Source organism: Plasmodium yoelii (genome assembly GCF_900002385.2).
Source record: "Plasmodium yoelii strain 17X genome assembly, chromosome: 14".
NCBI classification, from domain to species: domain Eukaryota; phylum Apicomplexa; class Aconoidasida; order Haemosporida; family Plasmodiidae; genus Plasmodium; species Plasmodium yoelii.
Window position 1 is genome coordinate 345,817 of NC_036186.2, and position 20,823 is coordinate 366,639.

At 22.0% G+C, this 20,823-nt stretch overlaps 6 protein-coding genes across 6 annotated transcripts; 3 read left to right on the forward strand and 3 right to left on the reverse strand.

The window, feature by feature from the left end:
- Window positions 1–1,183: 1,183 nt before the first annotated feature.
- On the reverse strand, window positions 1,184–2,791 carry PY17X_1406100 (conserved Plasmodium protein, unknown function; the record flags this gene model as incomplete). The annotated part of the gene is made up of 2 exons (XM_022957416.1): window positions 1,184–2,046; window positions 2,221–2,791. 2 exons carry the CDS (start codon window positions 2,789–2,791, stop codon window positions 1,184–1,186), a joined length of 1,434 nt encoding a protein of 477 aa, XP_022812814.1.
- Window positions 2,792–4,694: 1,903 nt separating this feature from the next.
- PY17X_1406200 (conserved Plasmodium protein, unknown function) lies at window positions 4,695–8,396 on the forward strand (the record flags this gene model as incomplete). Its single annotated transcript, XM_022957417.1, has 1 exon — window positions 4,695–8,396. The coding sequence occupies one exon, from the start codon at window positions 4,695–4,697 to the stop codon at window positions 8,394–8,396; it is 3,702 nt and encodes a 1,233-aa protein (XP_022812815.1).
- Window positions 8,397–9,335: 939 nt separating this feature from the next.
- Window positions 9,336–9,755, forward strand: PY17X_1406300 (conserved Plasmodium protein, unknown function; the record flags this gene model as incomplete). Its single annotated transcript, XM_720237.1, has 1 exon — window positions 9,336–9,755. One exon carries the CDS (start codon window positions 9,336–9,338, stop codon window positions 9,753–9,755), a length of 420 nt encoding a protein of 139 aa, XP_725330.1.
- Window positions 9,756–10,726: 971 nt separating this feature from the next.
- Window positions 10,727–12,265, reverse strand: PY17X_1406400 (conserved protein, unknown function; the record flags this gene model as incomplete). The annotated part of the gene is made up of 1 exon (XM_022957418.1): window positions 10,727–12,265. The coding sequence occupies one exon, from the start codon at window positions 12,263–12,265 to the stop codon at window positions 10,727–10,729; it is 1,539 nt and encodes a 512-aa protein (XP_022812816.1).
- A 2,417-nt stretch (window positions 12,266–14,682) lies between these two features.
- PY17X_1406500 (SAM dependent methyltransferase, putative) lies at window positions 14,683–17,800 on the forward strand (the record flags this gene model as incomplete). Its single annotated transcript, XM_022957419.1, has 7 exons — window positions 14,683–14,892; window positions 15,107–16,636; window positions 16,752–16,962; window positions 17,082–17,143; window positions 17,302–17,405; window positions 17,540–17,630; window positions 17,732–17,800. The coding sequence occupies 7 exons, from the start codon at window positions 14,683–14,685 to the stop codon at window positions 17,798–17,800; spliced, it is 2,277 nt and encodes a 758-aa protein (XP_022812817.1).
- Window positions 17,801–18,293: 493 nt separating this feature from the next.
- PY17X_1406600 (26s protease regulatory subunit s10b) lies at window positions 18,294–19,475 on the reverse strand (the record flags this gene model as incomplete). Its single annotated transcript, XM_725399.1, has 1 exon — window positions 18,294–19,475. One exon carries the CDS (start codon window positions 19,473–19,475, stop codon window positions 18,294–18,296), a length of 1,182 nt encoding a protein of 393 aa, XP_730492.1.
- Window positions 19,476–20,823: the final 1,348 nt, after the last annotated feature.

Consider the following 20,823-nt stretch of genomic DNA (forward strand, 5'->3'; position numbering starts at 1 on the left):
TATTTGAAATACATTAATTACAAAAAAATATACATATTAGAAATATGCATAAATGCAAACATCTACATAAACAATAAATTACTTAGACATAATAAGAAAAAATAAAGTTTAATATAAACAAAATAAAATCGAATTTACTAAAAAATTCATAAATTAATTCAAAATTAGGCACAATTATTTCATACTAACATCGATATAAAATTTTATTAATTGCGGAAAAATAAAAAGGCTATAAATATGAATTATGCAAAGTGTAAAGGATGACCTTATTTATTTAATTATTAACAATTGGATCAATTGTATGCCAAATTTTATTAAATATTTTTTAATTGTTAAAACAAATTGAAAATCCGAATTCTAATAACTATATATATTTTTATTTTCTGCGTATAATTACGAATGAATCATAAAACATGTACATATATTTATAAGACAATTTTGCTGATACATTGTTTAATTGACGAATGGTTTATTAACTTGTTATTCTTGATATTCATAATAATTTAAATAATATTATTTGGATATTTTATATTTACATATTTGCAATTTAACTATTTATTTTTCACTTTTTTTTTAAAATGTTACATGTGTTTTTAATCTATATATAATTTAAATATTTTTATTCACATTTCTGAAAACTTATTTCTTTATTTTCAATAAAATATATGTAAAGATATATACAGTTGCTTATTAATGCACACTACATATTGTAAAATTGTTATATGTGTGAATCTTTTAAAGGTAACAAGGGTGTTTTCTTTAAATAAATTACTCCATATTTTAATATCTTTATAATTTATATCAACCTCAAATATATAAAATCATTATGCTAATAATTGTATAAACAAAACATCATATAAATTACACCTAAATAATCTGTATTTATGTTCTTACATAAAACAAATGAGGGATAAGAGTAGGAAAAAAATAATAAAAATAAGAATTATGGTTAAATACGCGAAAATCTATTCGCATAACTTCACATGTGCTATTATACACAATATAATGAAGTGGGTTTAATCCAAAAGAGTAATTATAATATATTTAAAAAATTAAATAAATAAGGGGGAGGGAGAAATAGTAAAGCTAACAAAAATATATTTAACTTGTCATCTCTTGGACATATTTACTGACTTCAAAATATATATAATATATTTATACATTCCCATCTTATATCCGAATTTTACTTTTCGAAATAAGATGGTTTTCTATTGAACTTATCCCCAAAATGGTGATTGTATGGTTTGTGATTTTTATTCCAATGATTATTAAATGTTCTCTTTCTTGATTCCATAGATTGTGATCTTTCGAATCTTTTGTTATTATAATAATTTTGTGGAGATCGAGAACGGGAAGTTCTTTTTTTATATTTATTAAAATGTCCAGGGTATCCATTATTTGAAAAAGAGCCATGCGTATTATCATAATTCTTTCGACCTCTATCATCTCTATAATAATAATTGTTGTTATTAGACATATTATTTAATTTCATTGACTGATTATTAATATCATTTCTAAATGAATTAACTTTATTTCTTGGAAACTCATCATATGTTGGTTTTCTAAAAATTTTTCTTTTATAATTATTCTTATCTATTATACGTTCATTAATATAAGAATATTTATTATAATAATTTTTTATAATATTATTATTTGCTTTATATTTATTATTAAATGTATTTCTAAATGAACTCCATTTTTCAAATTGTAACCAAACTCTTAAAGATGATTTTAAATTGTTTTTTGCATCTTCTTCATTTAAATAACACGCTCTAATTAATAATATATTATATCTAGATTTTTCATCTTTGCATGCCAAAGTAATTAAATGCGTCCCTTTATCTGCCCATATATCTGATATTTGGGGAATTTCAAAATTCGAATGCTCTTTTTTTAAGATATCAAAATAATTAGTTAAAAATTCTGATAACTCCTTTACACCCCAATCCAACGGTTTATATCTTCCAAAAACGCAAAGTTTTTTTCTTACTTCCATATCTTTGCAACTTCTTAAATCTTGATCATTTGGCCATTCGATTCCGTTATCTAAAAATTGTGCAAATAAAAAAGTGTATATCGAATTATGCATTATAGGTACTTAAAAAAGAAAATAAAAAAGTTGATAAAACAAACACATTTATAAATATATTCTATGCACACGTATCAATATGAAATAACTACAATATATGCACTAAATAATGTTTCTCCTTTTTTTCATACCTTTTGGCGGAGTTAAAGAACGAGTCATGATTTTACTATTAGATTTATTTTCTTCTTCACTTCGTTTTTCCTTTTCTGAATTACCATCATTGCCATATTTATATCCCTTTTCATTTTTTTCATTATCTTCTGTATCATTTTTTTTCTGATATGGTTTAATGGATAAAACTATTTTTTTTTTATCTTTCCCACTTTTTAACTTACAAGTAGACAAACTTTCAATTGTTTCTTTTGATGATCCATCATGACAACCCAAAACTGCCAATTTATCATTTTTTATTAAGTGTACATGTTCTATTAATGGGAATTGTATATTTTTATCAATAGCTAGCTTATAAAAATATTCTCGAAAAAACCATAAAATATCATCTTTTGTCCAATAAACTGGGATATTTGTTACTACAACGCATAATTCCTTTTTTATGTTTTTATCATCAATATCATATAATCCAGCGTTAATTGGCCATATTATTTTTTTATAAGCTTTTTTAAACTCACTTCTTATCAATCCATGTTTCCTATTTTCATAGTATATTCTGCTGTTATGGGCATCTTTTTCAAAATACTTCATTTGATTTAAAAATAACAAATAATTTTATATTCTTATAATTTACTTTCTAATATACCACATTAGACATATATAATATCTTTTGGAGTATAACTTAAGGTTTTTTATACAAATTTATTTCAAATTTTTTTTTTTTTATTTATCGTTCATTTATGCCTTTTTTTTAACAAATAATATGAATTTTATATATAAAAGGGGAAAATATATTGAAAGTTACATTATACAAATATATATTTTGTGATTACTATAAAAAATACAAAATTTATATATCTACAATGAAATGTTTTATATAAAATATATAAATATTGTATCTTATGAAATGTAAAATAAATGCATAAAAAAAATAAATAATAAACAGCTATGGGAAATAAAAAAAAAAAATTCACCTTTATATATTTGTTTCATTTATCAATATCCTATATACGCATAATAAAAAAAATAAAAACAAAATAAGTCATTCAAAATTAAGAACTCGCTATTACAAATGCTAATTAATTTTGTAGTCTCCACCCACCGTCAAATATATTATAATTATACGTATTAAAATTTTTTTTTTTAATTTTTTTTATTTAATAATAGGATATATAAGTCCCTCCCCAATTTGTATATACTGTATTTTTGTGCTTTTTTTGATATTATATATAATATTCCTTTTGTTAAGTATGCGCATATAATGTATGTTTTCCTCCTATCCTACGACTCATTAATACAATTTTGACCAATTACGATGGAATACTCAACTTATATGTGTACTTTAAATGGCAAATACAATATGACATACTTTTTTCGCATAAAAAAAATTGTTCTAAATATAATATTGCAATTTCAATATGACCATCTAATAAAATATTTTTTATGGTTTTATTATATCATTCAAAATGAAAAAAAATCACCATTTCACCCCCTTTATATATATAATTAATTTTGCTTTATTTTTTTTACAAATATTATTTACCATGTTATTGATAAAGAAAGCACGATACGCATTTATGGATATGCATATTTGTATTATCCATATATCTACACAAGCATGTGTATGCCAATATATTGCTCGATATTGATAAGATATTATATTTTCCTATATTCTAAATATAATCATATAACTAGGAAATTGATCTCAAACAAATTCCAAATAATTTTTTTTATTGTGTATAATTACATAAAAAAAATAAAAATATACCAAAGTGCTGAAATAATGAAATAATAAAAACTTAAAATATATAAATGACAGGACAAGGTAGACATCTGAACAAATCGAACGGTATTTTTATTTTTTGTACTAAAAAATAGTTTTTTAATTTTCCAATAAAATTATTTTTTAATTTTCCAATAAAATTGTTTTTTAATTTTCCAATAAAATCGTTCTCTTTTTCTCCTTTTTTTTAAAATGTTTTTTGCGAATATTAAAAAGGTTATGGAAATTTCAATAATTTGGTAACACCTAAGCAATCAATATTGTAAATAATATAATCGTTCTGTTTGTTCTAAAACTACTAAAAAAATAATATAAAACGTATATTAGATATTTTGTTTGCTACACACAAACGCTTAGCAATTTTTTCCGATATAAATTTTAATAATCATTGGAAATACTTTTCTTTTCGTTTTTGTTACTGTTTTCTCATTTCCTTTTCTCTTATATGCATATACCAAAAATGTGTATTTAAAAAAAAATGAAAAAAAAAAAAAATTTTAAAGGAATTATTAATTTTCACATGAAAATACAAGTATAACATTTTAATATTTTTCCTTTTTTGTATGAAAAATTTCGATAATTCTATCTTAATTTTATTTTTTTTGACTCTGATATATAATGTCTAAACCTACCATACACCATTTTATTTTAATTGAGCATAATAAAAATCATAAAATTTTATAATATCTTTAAAATAATAAATAAGAGAGAATGAAAGTTTCTTCTGCCCATTCATTATTAACAAAAGATGAAAATATACAGTTAGTCAAACATCCAATTAATATTAAAAAAAAAAAAAAAAATAATAAAATTTTATTTTATTTAAAATATGAATCAAAAATTAATTCTCTTTTACAAAATGGAACAGAAATAAAACGAATTACCAATTCAAAAATAGGAGAGGATATTAAAGTATATAATAATAATGATCATGTTAATGATGAAAAAAAGACACACCCATATCATGGAAGCTCTCTCTATCTAAATTCTTCAGAAAAATATGATAAAAATATTAATGCACAAAATTTAAACAACATGTCCATTAAACCAGAAATATTATCTTATAACTATATTATCCAATCACCTCCAGGAAAAAAAAAACAGCCAAGAGCAGATAAATCGATCATTTTGAATAAAATCATAAAAAACAATAAGTATGAAATAAATAAATTCAATAATTCTTATCTATCTTCTATAAATTATAATAACAATTCTTTTGTAAAAAATAAAAAACAATATATACATTCCTCTGAAACCATTTCTCCAAATATAAACGGTATAAAATCGAATAGCAAAAATAATTACATTGATATGCAAACTAATATAATTGAAAACGAATTAAAGCAAAAATATTATTGTTCGGATAAAGATGCAATGCATGCATCTATCCCAAAAGAAGAACCAAACTTGATAAAAAATTGCTGCGATATTAAAAATAATAGAAATTATATAGAGGAATACGATTCAAGTTCTAAAAATTTATTACAAATATATAAACATCGATATCTTCAAAATATTTCTAAAAATAGTATAATAAAATCATCTTACAAATATAGTGAACAATCAAGAATAGACAAATATGACCATAACCTATCTAATATTAATAAAGAATATTATACAAATGATATAGTAAAAAATAACTTGAACCCAAAATATAATCTCGATGCAAATATTATTAGTATTCGTGACAGTATTAAATATTCAAATATTTTACATTCACAGCAAAATAATACAAGCGAACATATAAAAAATATACACACTACATCACAAGAAAATAAACCATATATCTTGTCTTTTCAAAATATTAACCAAAATGATAACATAAAAAACATTAGTAATGTAAATATAATTCGAAAAAATGCAAACTCATTTATTAATAATTATAATATAAACACAAAAAATGCTAAATTAGTACAAAAGGAATTTGAAAAAAATGATAAATACCCCCAAATAAACACATTTTCACTTTACCCAAATTTCAATAGAAAAATAAAACATAATGCAAAAAAAAAAACAAAAAGAAAAAAAAAAAAAAAAAAATTATGTAATCAACCTATAGAAAAATCAAACAGTGTTGAAATATCAGATTCCTATTTTAAAACAGATATGCATAAAAAGGAACATGAAGATGTTATAAATACATTAAAAAAAATACATCAAGAAAAACAAAATGACATAAAAAATATTTTAGTTGAAGAATTAAAAAATGATATATACACCACCATCTTCGAAAGAAAGCAAGATTTAGAAAAATCAGAAAACACAAATAACAAAAAAAGCAACCTAAAAAATATATCCCATTTTAACATTGACACAAAACCGATAGAAGATCAAAATTATAACAATACATTAAACTCAGATAATTTAGAATTATCACATCTAGATAGCGACCTAAGCGAAATAATATATTTAGAAAAAGAAGAAGCAAACATTAAGTATAACAATCGTAGTAACATAGATAAAAATAACTCCAAATTTAATAATCTAACAGATTCGTTAAATGCAATACCTAAAATAAATACAAATCCTAATATTTTACAAAATGCTATTATAAAAGAAAAGGAGATACAAGAGGACATACTAAAAAAGATAAAAAAAAATGAAGACATTTCAAAAAATGGCAACTTTCCAAATTTAACCACAAAAAATGAGAAAAATAATAGTTCTTATGAAAAATATCATAATAAAAAGGAAGAAAAGCAAATAATTTTGAATAATAATAAAAAATATATTGTGAAAAATAAATCAAAAATAATAATTAAAAAACTTGACAAGCTAAATTCAAAAGAATATATTTCAATAAAAATAGAAAACAATAAATCATGCAGAAAAAATCATACAGAAAAAAGAAATATACCTTTAAATAAAAATGAAAAAAATTTAATGCCAAATCGCATTGTAAATTTTTATAGCAATGAAAATATTTCTAAATCCTATTCAAGTTATAGTACATTGATTAAACAAAAAAAATTTGAAACAGTTAAATGCAATTCTAATAGTGAACCATATTCAACTGCCTTGAATAATTATGTCAAAAATGAAATAAAGCATACCGAAATAAAACTATTTTTTCCTGTCTTTTTTTTCGTCCACAAGAACGAAATTCATGTAAATGAAAGAATTTCAATATATACAAATATAGCTGACAATATAAACCAAACTATATTCAATATTTTAAAATATCAAAAAATATCTCTTTTATTTCATATTTTTCTTTACACTTTAAATATGTTTTCATTTTATAAATTATTAAAAAACAAAACATTATTCGAAGACAATAATAATAATGCCAAAACAATGATATATGTTATATATCTTATTATTGTGGAATTGTATATATTCATTTTAAATAATTTTTATTATTTTTTCATTAAGCGTCATATACGAGAAATTATTTTTTCTCTTGATAAAGCCAATTTAGTTTATGCCTTAGATAAGGTATTTCCACAATATACTTCCATTTTTAAACAAATATTTTTGTCTGCAAACAAAAATACATATAATTTAGTTTTTCAAGAAATACAAAAATATGAAAATAGTCAAGAACAAATTAGCATTATACAATATATAAAAAGCATACAAAATAGTAACTATAAAGCTAAGAATAAACAAAAGGTGGATTCTAAAAATAATAAAGAATATAATCAAAATGACAGCTATATTTTCAATATAAATGAACTATATAATAACTCAAATAATGCTAACCCACCTTTGCATTATATATGCAATGTTTCAAATGTTATGAATAAAAAAGAGGTAGACGAAGGAGACATAACGAATATGTTAACCCAAAATAAAAATAATGATAAAATAAGTAATAATACTCTCTTTTTTAATAAACCTTTCCCATACATAAAAAAAGAAACGATGGATATTCATAATGTGCATTCAAATAGAAAAGATATAAGCACAAATGCGTATATATATAGCAGCAGCAATGCAAATAAAAACTATAATTTTTCACAATTTAATGATACAACTAGACATGAATTAATGAAACAAAAAAATAATATAGAACAAATTTATTTTAATACAAAACTTGAAAAGAAAAATTCAACCGAAGAAAATATAAAGGATCTTATATTTTTAATATTAAAAAAGCAAAAAAAACAAAAACTGAATACATTTTTATTCCTAAAATTAAGGACATACTATAATTTTTTAATTATCATTATTATGTCTTTATTGATCTATAGTATATATTTTTTTCAAAATGGAGACCTCTTTAATTTTCCTATGCAACCAAACACACCCTGTTTCATTCTCATATCATTTATTGTACTTTTTCAACTTATCTTATGCATAATTCTAGAAATTAAAACAATTTTTATTCAAAAAATTAACAAATTTTTAAATAGTCGAATTAAAAATTTAGATTATGAAATGAATACCTATTTTTCTTGTCTACATTAACCTTCATGTGGATGATCATATATTTAGTTACACTGAACAGGAAATCGAAAATATAATTATTCTTAGTAATTTTATTGGTGCCAAATCATGCCCATGAAAGATATGCTAGTTTGGGGAGTTTACACGTATATTCATAAAGTCTGTCATTAAAATAACAGATATATATATATATTTTTTTTTTTGGTGCTGCTAATATGGCATATCAAACCCACCAACAATTAATTCGAGTTTATCTTTTATCTTTAAAGATAAAATAAAAGCGAAGATCCAATAAACAACACATTGTTTCTCATTTTTTTGTATTTGTTCGCGTTTTTGTTTTGTTAATATTTTTATTTATTTTATTAATTTTTTTTGTTATTTTATTTGTTTTCTTTTTTTTCGATAAACTTTCGCGAATATAACTTATTTTTTTTACATCATGAAATGCGTTTTTAAGAAAACATTAAATAATTATTCTTGCCCATTTGCCCAGCAAATAATTTGGTGTTTTTCAGTTTTTTTATAAGGCAATAACCTTTAAAAATTTATATAATTTTAATATCATTTATGTGGAAAGTTATTTCCCCGAGATTATTAATTAATCATATATAAATATGCATATAGCAAAAAATAGCTTACGCTATATTTATATTATATATATGTATATTTATTCTCTATACCTTTGTTATATATTATTATTATTATTTTATATATTTATCGATATTTTATTTTATTCATTATTATTATTATTTTTATTCCAAGTTAAAATGTATTGTGTGAAATCAAATAATATATAGAAGGGTGTTAATTGGATATATAAACATGAATTAAGCAATTTCTTAGATATACACAATTTTGATATTTTTCCTTTTTCATAGCCCACAGGAAAGTGTGAATCATATATAAATATACGTATTTTTTTATCCCCTTTTTGTATCAATATATATTTGTGTAAATATGTATCCACCGTTTTTTAGTTTGGTGAAGAATAACTTAAATTTTTCGAAAATATCAATTAACGTAAAAAATAAAAGCCTATCTAATTTTCTTAAGTTTAAAATTAATGAAAATATAATCGATGATAAAATAAATGTAAAATCACAAGTAAAATTAAATAGGATAAAACAATGCCATAGCGCCTTAAATTGTCTTGTAACGAATATTGCAACAAATAAAAATAAGTCACCTCAAATATGCAACTTATTTAACAGTTACATTTATATTCCAGATAAAAAATACAATAACGATATATCCAAAGTAGATACATCAAGGAAAGTACTATACTTTAAATGGAAGGCCAGGAAATCATATAAAAAACGGGTCCTTAATTTACCATCAACTAAATCAAGAAGAAGATATGCACAAAAAAATAGATAATAAAGGTCATACATTTGAAAAATAAAATATCCCTAATTCAATTTACTCAAATATATATCATTATCCATTTAAGGGAAAGCCCGATTAAATCATACAATGCACACATCTATATTATTAATTTTAAAAATAACATAATATTGGTCTCATCTACTACGTCATATTAATTTGTATGTGTATACTACTTTTTATTTAAATTTTTTTTTTTTATGTTTTACTTATTTTTTCGTCGTCATATCAAATGAAGTTTACATATAAGTTCTTCAGAAAGGTCATAATTTGAAAAACAAAAAATATTTTATTTTAACAATCAATTTGTGTTTTGTTAAAAATTGTTACAATAAAAAAAGGAAATGAAAAAAAAATTCATAATATTAACTCATATATATACATCTATATGTGTATATGTATAAACACGTTATATTTTAAAATGCATTCTTTAAAAAAAAATTATATATAGTGAAAGTATGCAAAAAAGTCATTTTATAAAAAATATATATATTAAATATTATTAATAAACAGAAACATGAAAATGTGTGATGCATATACCACATGAATTTGTGGAACATTCAAGTGGATATATTAATAAATAGGGTAATTAAATATAAAAGCGATAAATTTAATTTTTAAAATATAAATTGATAAGCCATATATATTTACAATTTCATCTTCTCCCCACGAAATACACATATTTGCAGTATGCGTTTGCCTAGAAATTCAATTCTTGTAATGTATATTTTTTTAGCCTTCCATATAAAACAAAAATAATATTATATATTGCAAATTACACATATATAATATTAGCACATAGTCTTGTTATTAATTGTTTCCCTTTTTGATGAATACCATATTTTCTTTGCAAAATTAAATATTGCATATTCCTTTTTTATTTGCCATTAAATTTAATTCATAACATCTTTTATTATTCACTTTTTACGTTTTCCAAATAATAGATAAAAAAAAATATGTTGTCTTCAAAAATTCAGAGAGCTCATTTTTGATTTCAAGGGTATATATCGAAGGAAGTCGAAAATATTAAATCCCTTTAAAATTCGTTTAATTATTAGATTATACTCTGTTTGTGATGACTCATGTATATTTGCATGCATTCCATTTTTAAATATATAAATATTTTTTAACGACACTAATCTATTTTGCCTTACTTCAGATGATAATATATCCACTAAAGAAATGTTATCATTAGACGAGTGTAAAATATATATGTTTGATGGGTTGATATCATTTTCATTTAATAGTTTATTAAAATTGAAATCATATAAATGTCCTTTTAATTGATTATTTAATAGCCACATGAAAAAAGACATAAGATAACTCAATACATTTTTTTTATCATATATATTACTTCCATCAGCATTTAACATTGCTTTTTCGTCGTTGATTTTTTTTTCAATATCATTTAATTTAAAGTGAACATTAATTGTTCGGTGTAAATTTAATATTGGTGAATCAAATATATACTTGTCTATATAAATTACATTATCATTACTAATACCGGTGCTCTTATTGTCTTCCTTGCTCTTATTGTCTTCCTTGCTCTTATTGTTACTAACATTGGTGTTCTCGGTGATACTTCCTGCATTATCTTGACTAACATTTGTTTTTTTGTCGTTACTATACGGTATAATATTTCCCATCAAATTCGTCTTTGATTTACTCACGATTTTGTTTTTATAACGTTTTGATAATAAAAGGACGAGAAGATTTGTTGAAGATTGGGTGTATACATTTACATCATTTAATGACATGTTATCTTTAAAATATCTTAATATGTTATATATATCGTCAACTCCTTTTTCGTTGAAATTTCTCATATCTGGTATAAATATATTAGTATCATTATGGACATTTAATTTCTTTAATATGTTTAAAAAGAATAAACATGCCTGTCTGTTACTATTGTATCCGTGTAACAATAAAAATAACTTATTTGTTTTTTTATTTGATCTTATTAACCAACCTTTAATGCCATTAGTATTTGGTATTTCTATTTCCTCATATTTCATATTATAAATAGCAGGTGAAGCATTTTCCTTTAAGTTATAATTATTTAATATATATGGGTCATTAATTTGGCCAACTAATGCATCACAATTAATATTTATTATATAGAGAAGGAAAAATATAAAATATTTTTTTAAAAATACATTCTTTATATATAAAAATATTTTATTAATAACATCATGAAATGTCTTCTGTAATATATTCTTACTCATATTTAAACATTTAAAAACTTCCTTTTTCATAATCTGTGTATTCGAGTCATACAAGGTGTCTTGTATGTATTTATAGCATTTGTTTTTTTTCCCATTTTTCTCGATATATGAAAAAAAATAATTATTTAACTTGTTTCCTTTTCTGTATAATGATGCAAGTCGACTTTTCAATACACTATTTATATCAAATATTACCGAATCATTTGAATATATTTTAACACCAATGTTTTCCTTAATAAATAATATGATTAGGAAAAAAATTATATGAAATAATTTCATTTTTTGAAATAAAAAATTAAATGGTCACAATACCTACACACAAACTTACACAAAAATCTATATACACATATATTTATATATATATTTATACATATTTATATGTATTTACACCCCCAAAAAATTATAAAATAAAGTGTAATGGAATAAAAGCCATAAAAAAAAAATGAAATTCTGTATTAGGAAAAGAAATAATACGCAAAGGTTATCATATATCCTCGGCTTTATTCTTGGGAGGGGAGAGGGGTGAAAAAAATTAACAAAATAAAAGCCAAGGAAATGTTTGCTTTACAAAAAGCATCTTGTATTTGTTCTTTCTTGTAACAAATTAATATAAAAAATAAAAATACAAAAAGTATAATAAATAAAATTTTTTATTATTATCATTATAAATGATAATATGAGCTTAAAAAAATGGAAAACACTAAGGAAAACGCGAATAAAAATTAAATAAAAAATAATTACAAAATAGTGTTACATGCTTAGGTCACATAAATATTAATTTATCAGTGTTGATATAAACATATGTATTATATATATATGTAATTAATAAAAATATGGTAATTTATGGAATAAGGATATATATTCATACAATATATGCATTGCATAACATATACGAAATTTGATATATCAATGATAGCTTATTCTGAATAAGCATGCTAATTTTAGTGGAAAAATACTTTTATATGGGATGTGTTCAATTATATTATCAAAAAAAAAAAAGGAAATGGAAATACACTTTATAAAAAAAAGTAAAAGAAAATATCAGAAGAAAACATTATATATGCAATATATAATTAAGTATACGGGCATTTTTAACAAGGCGTTGCTAAAATTATTTTATTTCCATCAATAATACTTAAAAGAAAAAAATATATAATACCCCTTTAAATATTAGATGAATACTTTATAAAAAAAAATAATAATAAAGAAGCAAATCTTACTAATTAGCTATATCATCAAAATGTAAGATTAATATTGCTACTAAAAATGGAAAAATCAAAAGGGGGAAAGTATATCAAAAAATAAACAAAAATATACGATATAAACGGAAATAAATGGAAAAGTAAACCGAAATATATAAACTTATAAGCCCCAAAAGAAAACTAAAAGATATATATAATATATTACACACAATTTTAATATACTAGCCATTTTTTAAATCTTCTTTATTATTTTTTTAATTTATATACTTCCATTTTTTCTCCTCTTTTTTTCAAATTTTCGTAAATTAAGAGATATGTACTAAGTTTACGATAGTTAAAAAGTTACATAATGACTAAATTAAAAGCCAAACAAGACATATCCATTATATTTATTTGTTATGTATTAGTGCGTAAATATGTGTGTAAAAACATGTTAATTCCTTACGCGATTTAGTGAAAAATTATATCTTTTACACCTTTGCAAGAATTATAATTTATATTTTATTCACAACTTAAGATATATTAATATATAAATACTATTTTTTAAGTAAATAAAAAAAGCGCGCCAAATTAAATTTAGTATCTTATATATTATAACCATGCACACCCATATCCCAATACATTTATTTCATAATGGATCTTAGTATAACAACTCTTCACACCATCGAAAAATGTATAATTAATATATTTTTATTAACATCAAACAAATATATTAAAAAGGTTCCAATTAAAAATAATAAAATAACATTATTAATTGTATAAATTAATCGTATAATTGCTTTTTAGCTTGTATTGTTTAAAAGATATTTCATGCAAATATATTAAACTCTAAAGTTTTATCTCCTAAGGTTTGTTCTCTGGTATTCAATTAAGATACAAATAGTAATTAAAATAGAAACATAATACTATATCCTATTTCTATTAAAATTCATACAGTTATTTATAATTTCATTTTTCTTATAATTAACAATGTTGTATACTCAATATTTTCATAATATAATTTTCCCTAGTGCGTAACAATAAATTACTTGCTTTGTCATCATAACGGATATTTTTTTTCTATAAAAAAATAATAAATAAAAATATAAATAATAAATATTTATACTATTTATTTAATATTTTATAACAATTTTTCAATTTGAATCTTGTACGCTTATTTTTTCCTTATTTATTACATTAATATAATTTTTGATAATGTGATAAATCACTAATTTAATGTATATGTGTATAATAAGCTGTTTATTTACCAGCATAAATGTTGTTATGGAACCAGTGGTTAATATGTGATAATACAATGTTGCATTATCAAATTATTACATAAAAATAGATGAAAATCTTAAAACCGTCCTGGAAAAAAATATATATTAAATTATATTTTTAGCTAGAATTACATTGTCATGCTCATTTATATATGCCTATACATCATCCCTTAGAAACCTATTATTTTGTCATAATGGGTAAGCGCAATACAGTTAATTGAATACAGGAAACATAATGTATAGTATACGTTATAACAAACTTTTTATTTATAATAAGTTTAAAGCTAATGCACTTAATTTCAATATTATTAAAAGACAAATCAGTGATATATGTGAAACAAAAATAATACCAATTAATAAAAGTAAAGAATATGACAAATTTAAAATATATAGAAATAACATATATAACGACATATATGAAAATCAAATTATTCAAGGTGTAAAGGTTCGTACTTTTTTATAAAAAATAAACAAGATATTATACAAAAAAATTGTATATATAATATGTTTCTGTATTTTTTTCAAATATAAAACTTATTACTTCATGAAATACCTTTACACATGTTTTTTTTTTAATTCTGTCTTTTGTGTGTGCTTTGTATGATCATTTTCATTACATTCCATACCCATTTTTACAATTTTCTTCAACATTATTACAGGTACATAATCTTGACCCACATGGATATGGTGAAATAGCTCTATATGTCACTAAACATTATTTCTTACTTTTTCTAAAGTTTTTTTTATTAATACCTGATGAGCAGGTTAATTTAAAAGTATTGGATATAAACAAAAAAAAAAAAAAAATAACGTTCCAAGTTCTTTGCAAAAATAAAAAAAGTAAATATGAAATAATACCTGAATGCGAACACTTTTCTAAATGTGGAGGGTGTATGTATCAGCACATTAATTATGACTTTGAAAGAAAATTGAAAAAAAATTTATTGATTAGTTTATGCATAAAATATAAGATAGATATATTAATTAGTGACAAAAATTATTTGCAAAATGATCATCATTTCGTTAAAGAAAATGAAAAAATCAATGAAGACTTTGTTACAATTTCAGAAATAAAACAAGAGTATATGTCTAATGATTTGGACAATGAACAAGGAGAAGAAAATTCTCTTAGTAATAAATCCCCAATAGCCAAAAATGATAACGACTCATATATATACTATAATAGTAATACTGGTGATTCCGATATGTGTGAAAATAATAATAACCAGATTAATATAAATCACGGACATACCAAAATATATGATATTATACACTCAGATTGTTATCATTACAGAAATAAATCGACATTTCATTTTTCAGTTACTGATAAATTATCAATAGGTTTTTATAAGAGACATAGTTATGAAATTTGTGATATAAATGAATGTTATATTCAAGATAAACAAATACAAAAGATATATGAAGATATTAAAAACGAAATTATTGATAATTTTAAAAAAAATAATATATATATAGTTAACAAAATAAATAATAATGGATATTTAAAATCTGTCGATATAAAATATAGTGTATGTAATTCTGAAAATCAAATTTTAATAAATTTTATTGGATGCACATTAACCAATGAAGCAAAAAAAAACATGATTAATATTGCAAATAATATAGCTATAAAAAACAAATCAATTAAAGGTATACTATACAATGTAGAAACTAATAAATTAAAACAAATAAAAAAGGAAATTACATTATTTGGACAAAATTATATTTATCATACATATAATAATTATACGTATAAATTAGGAGCTAATACATTTTTTCAACCAAATCAGTATTTAAATGAATGTATTATTCAAATTGTTTTTAAATTAATTCAAAATTATAAAATAAATTCTCAGACACAATGTGTATTTGACTTATTTTGTGGTATAGGTTTTTACTCCTTACCACTTTCAAGCATATTTAATCATGTTATTAGTGTCGATTATTCTATTGAGAATATTAAAAATTTAGAAGAAAATATCAAATTAAATAATATACAAAATATAAAGCCTATTCATATTAATCTATTTAATCCTAATGATTTAAAACAAATAAATTTACATATACGACGATATATAGTTAATATCATCAAAAATAAAAACCACCCCCTTTATAACAATATCAAGACCAAAATTGATGCTCAATACGTTTCTATCGATAGTGAAAATGAATTCATGGAAAATATACAGGTTTAGCAAACACTAATATTTTTACTACATATAAAAACACACACATATTTATTAATATATACATTTATCTCATATTCACATACAATCATATATAATTCTTTCTCTACACTTGCAGAAATCAAATTCCCCTTATACTAGTTTACCAAATTTTGTTTATCAAACTTTAATAGAATGGAAATCGAAAGAATTAAACAAAAATACCGCTAACGATATTGGTAAAAACTTCTACAAAAATTTAAGTAATGTAACTTCTCAAAATTTAAAAGACATAAATCCTGATACATTGTCTTCAAATGAAATAAGTAATGGGAATATATCATCAAATGGTAATTAACTAAAAAGATAAACTATAAAATAATATAATGATAATTTTATCGTTTTAAAACGAATAATATTGCTTATTCCACTTTTATCGATGCTTTTACAACCTTTTTCTAAAAAACAGATTTTGTTATATCAATTCCTGATCTTATTATTATTAACCCCCCTCGAAAAGGATGTGAAAAGGTAAGAATGTAAACAAATACGAAGAAAAAGAAAATTGTTTATATATATATGCACCTATATAATACATATATACTGTTAATTCGACATCAAATGTAAAACTATATAGAAAAACGATACATATTCATATATTTTTTATTCTATATATATTCATAATCTAGTTATTCAGAAGATGGCTACGAGGACTATGCCCCAGATTTATTATTTACATATCATGTAATGTAAATAGCCAACTAAGGGATATTAACCATTTAATAAGTTTGGGGTACTAAAATAAATAAAATTATACACATATATATTTTTTACCAATTTTTGGTTATGTTACAAAGACAAAATAAAAATATTATATACATAATTACCTCCAATAAATAATATTTTACTTATTCGTGTTATTTTCAGCTATATATTAAAGGAAATTATTCCTATTGATACATTTCCAAGAACACAACACTTTGAGCTAATTGCATTATTAGAATTTGATTATAATAAGGTTAGAATAAACTTTTTAATATAATTGTTGATTTATATATGTCTATGTGCATATTTACAAATATATACATCTTTATATATTTATTTTCATATTTTTTGTAGAAAGTTGACAATGAAAAAAAGAATATAATGGAACTTGAATTACATGAAATTAAAAAAAAAAAAAGTTAGCTAATTTTTTTGTTCAGCTTTTAAGAATATATATACATACATATGCGCATTTATACATACGCATATATGCATATTTATATTTAAACTTATTCATATAGCACTTCAATGGAAATATTATTTAAACAAAGATGCTTTAATTGATAAATGAAATAAATATATTTTCTATTTCTAATAAACATAAAAAAACGCACACATGATATATGTTAAAAAAGCAACTAGCTATACAATAAAGCTTTTCGAATATATTTAAATAAATTCATACATACGTCCACACATATGTATATATATTTTTTTTTTCGAATATAATGTTTAAAAATCTTTATGCTTTAAAACCTTGAAACAACTGCTACTATGCTTAAAAATATTGTTTTAATTTTTTTTTATAAAATAACAACTCTGTTAATTCCCAAATTTGCAAAAATTGTTATAATAAAAGCAGCTCATTCGTTAATTTATTTACGAAATTAAAAGATTATCTCTTTTTTTTTTGCTTTTATATTTTTTCATATTCTAGCTTCCCTTCTAATTTTTTGGCTTCGTTAATTTTTCGAGCAGCTTTATAAAAATCTTCCTCAATAACATAATCACGCATAGCCCTGATAGCAAACATTCCTGCTTCAGTACATACATTCCTTAAATCCGCTCCGTTAAAACCTTCACATAATCGGCAAACAGACTCATAATCTATATCCCCCATTTTAGTCATTTTATTTGCATGTATTTTCAAAATTTCAATTCTTGCTGTTTCATTTGGTAAAGGAATTTCAATTTTTCTATCTAATCTTCCAGGTCTAACCAAAGCAGGATCTAATACATCAGGTCTATTAGTAGCCATAATAATTTTAACATTTCCCAACTCTTCAAAACCATCTAAATGATTTAATAACTCCATAAGTGTTCTCTGAATTTCTCTATCAGCAGAAGTACCTTGAGAAAATCTTCGTCCACCAATGGCATCAATTTCATCCATAAATATAATGCATGGTTGGTGCTCTTTAGCATATGTAAACATTTCTCTGATAATTCTAGCACTTTCACCAATGTATTTATCAACGATAGATGAAACAACTATTCTCATAAAATTACAATTAATATTAGAAGCCATAGCTCTTGCTAATAATGTTTTTCCTGTTCCTGGTGGACCATATAATAAAACACCTTTAGGAGTTTTAATTCCTACTCTTTTGAATAAAAATGGATTTAATATTGGTAATTCAACTACCTCTCTCATTTGCCTTATTTGTTCACTTAATCCACCTATTTGATTATAATTTACTTTATTTGTACTATTCTCACCCTTATCTATATCACTTATCATATTAAATACTAATGGATCTACTTCACATGGTAATCTTTTCATTACTGTTAATGTTGTCATATCTAGTGATACTCTTGTACCAATTTCTAATTTACTTTTATTTATTTTTGATTTACACCCTACTACATATCTGGGTCCACTTGATGCTTTCACAATAAACTTATCATCTTCTAATTGTTTTAACACTTGTCCTATTATTTGCCCTACACTTTGTAAGGCTTTTAAATTATCTTCTGTTTTTTCATATTTTTTATTCAATTCTTTTATATCTAATCTTAATTTTTTTACTTTACTTTCTATTTCTCTATGTTCTATTACTTTTTTCACATACAATCTTATGCTCTCTTTATTATCCATCCTGCACACACATGAAAAAAATAAATAAAAAATAATGAGATAAAAAGAATAAAAGTTTATAATTCTAATTCTTGCTACCCATAACAATGTACAATGAAAATATTATACATGCAAACCCATAAGGTATTTATGCAAATATTATTAATTCGTGCTACGCATACATATAATGATCACTTTTCACAATGCGTAATAAAAAAACTCATTTCCTTAACAACATAAAATACTGCATACTGCTAAATATACACATATATTAATCTTTAATATCATACCTTCCACACTATTTTGTTTGTTTGCTTTTTGTGGTTCCTTTATTTTTAATCATTAAAAAAAATACAATATGTTTTTTTTCTACTTATATTGTATCTTTTCCTTTTAGTCATATATTTATTTTTTTTTTTTGATTGTATCATTTATATTTTGCAGTTATTTTATTTTCGTAATTAAATCATTTATTTTTGTATTATGTCACTTATTTTTTGTAATGTATATCACTTATTTTTCTTTATTATGTCATTTATTTTGGAAATTATAAAATAAAAAATAAATATGTTATATATGTAATATATTTTTTTCAATATAAGCATAATATCTTGTAGTTTCTAGAATTAGAAAAAAAAAATCGTCATCAATTATGTATATATTATTCATAAGATTCATATATGCGCATTATATGTGTGTCATGTATCCACGATACATTACATAGCTTAAAAAACTATAATTTATAGTTTTGTGCTAAAAAGGATGATACAATTACCATTTTTTAATTTTAAAGCGCTATTTTCAATATTATAAATGTAGTTTATTCGAAATATATTTTTTTTAATTCCCGATTTTATGTAATATTTTTCATAAATAGTGTATATATATATTTGCATAAATGTTTAATACAAAGTTATATTATATCGGGGATTTTTTTATGTATAATGCCGATCAATAATTATTTCATAAATGCTACTTTATATTTGTATTATTTTTATTATATAATACCTATTATTTTGTTTATTATTTATATTATTTTATTTAGTATTATTTTCGCTATATAAAAAATAGGTACATGTAATTAAGAACAATACAAAATCTTAAAGGGTGCCAACAAAATATATAAAAATCATAAGACAAAATAAAACGAAATAAATACCAATTTAACACCCATTCTAACATATTATATATAGCCAATTAAAAAATTAAAACATTCTTAAAATTTTTCTCATAATTTCTTATCGTTCACATATGCATAAGATATTACCATTTTTCCATCTCCGATATATAATACTTGTATAAAATAAGTTATACCATTTTTATGGAGCATGTAAAGCCACTTCAAAAAAACATAACCCAAAATAATAAA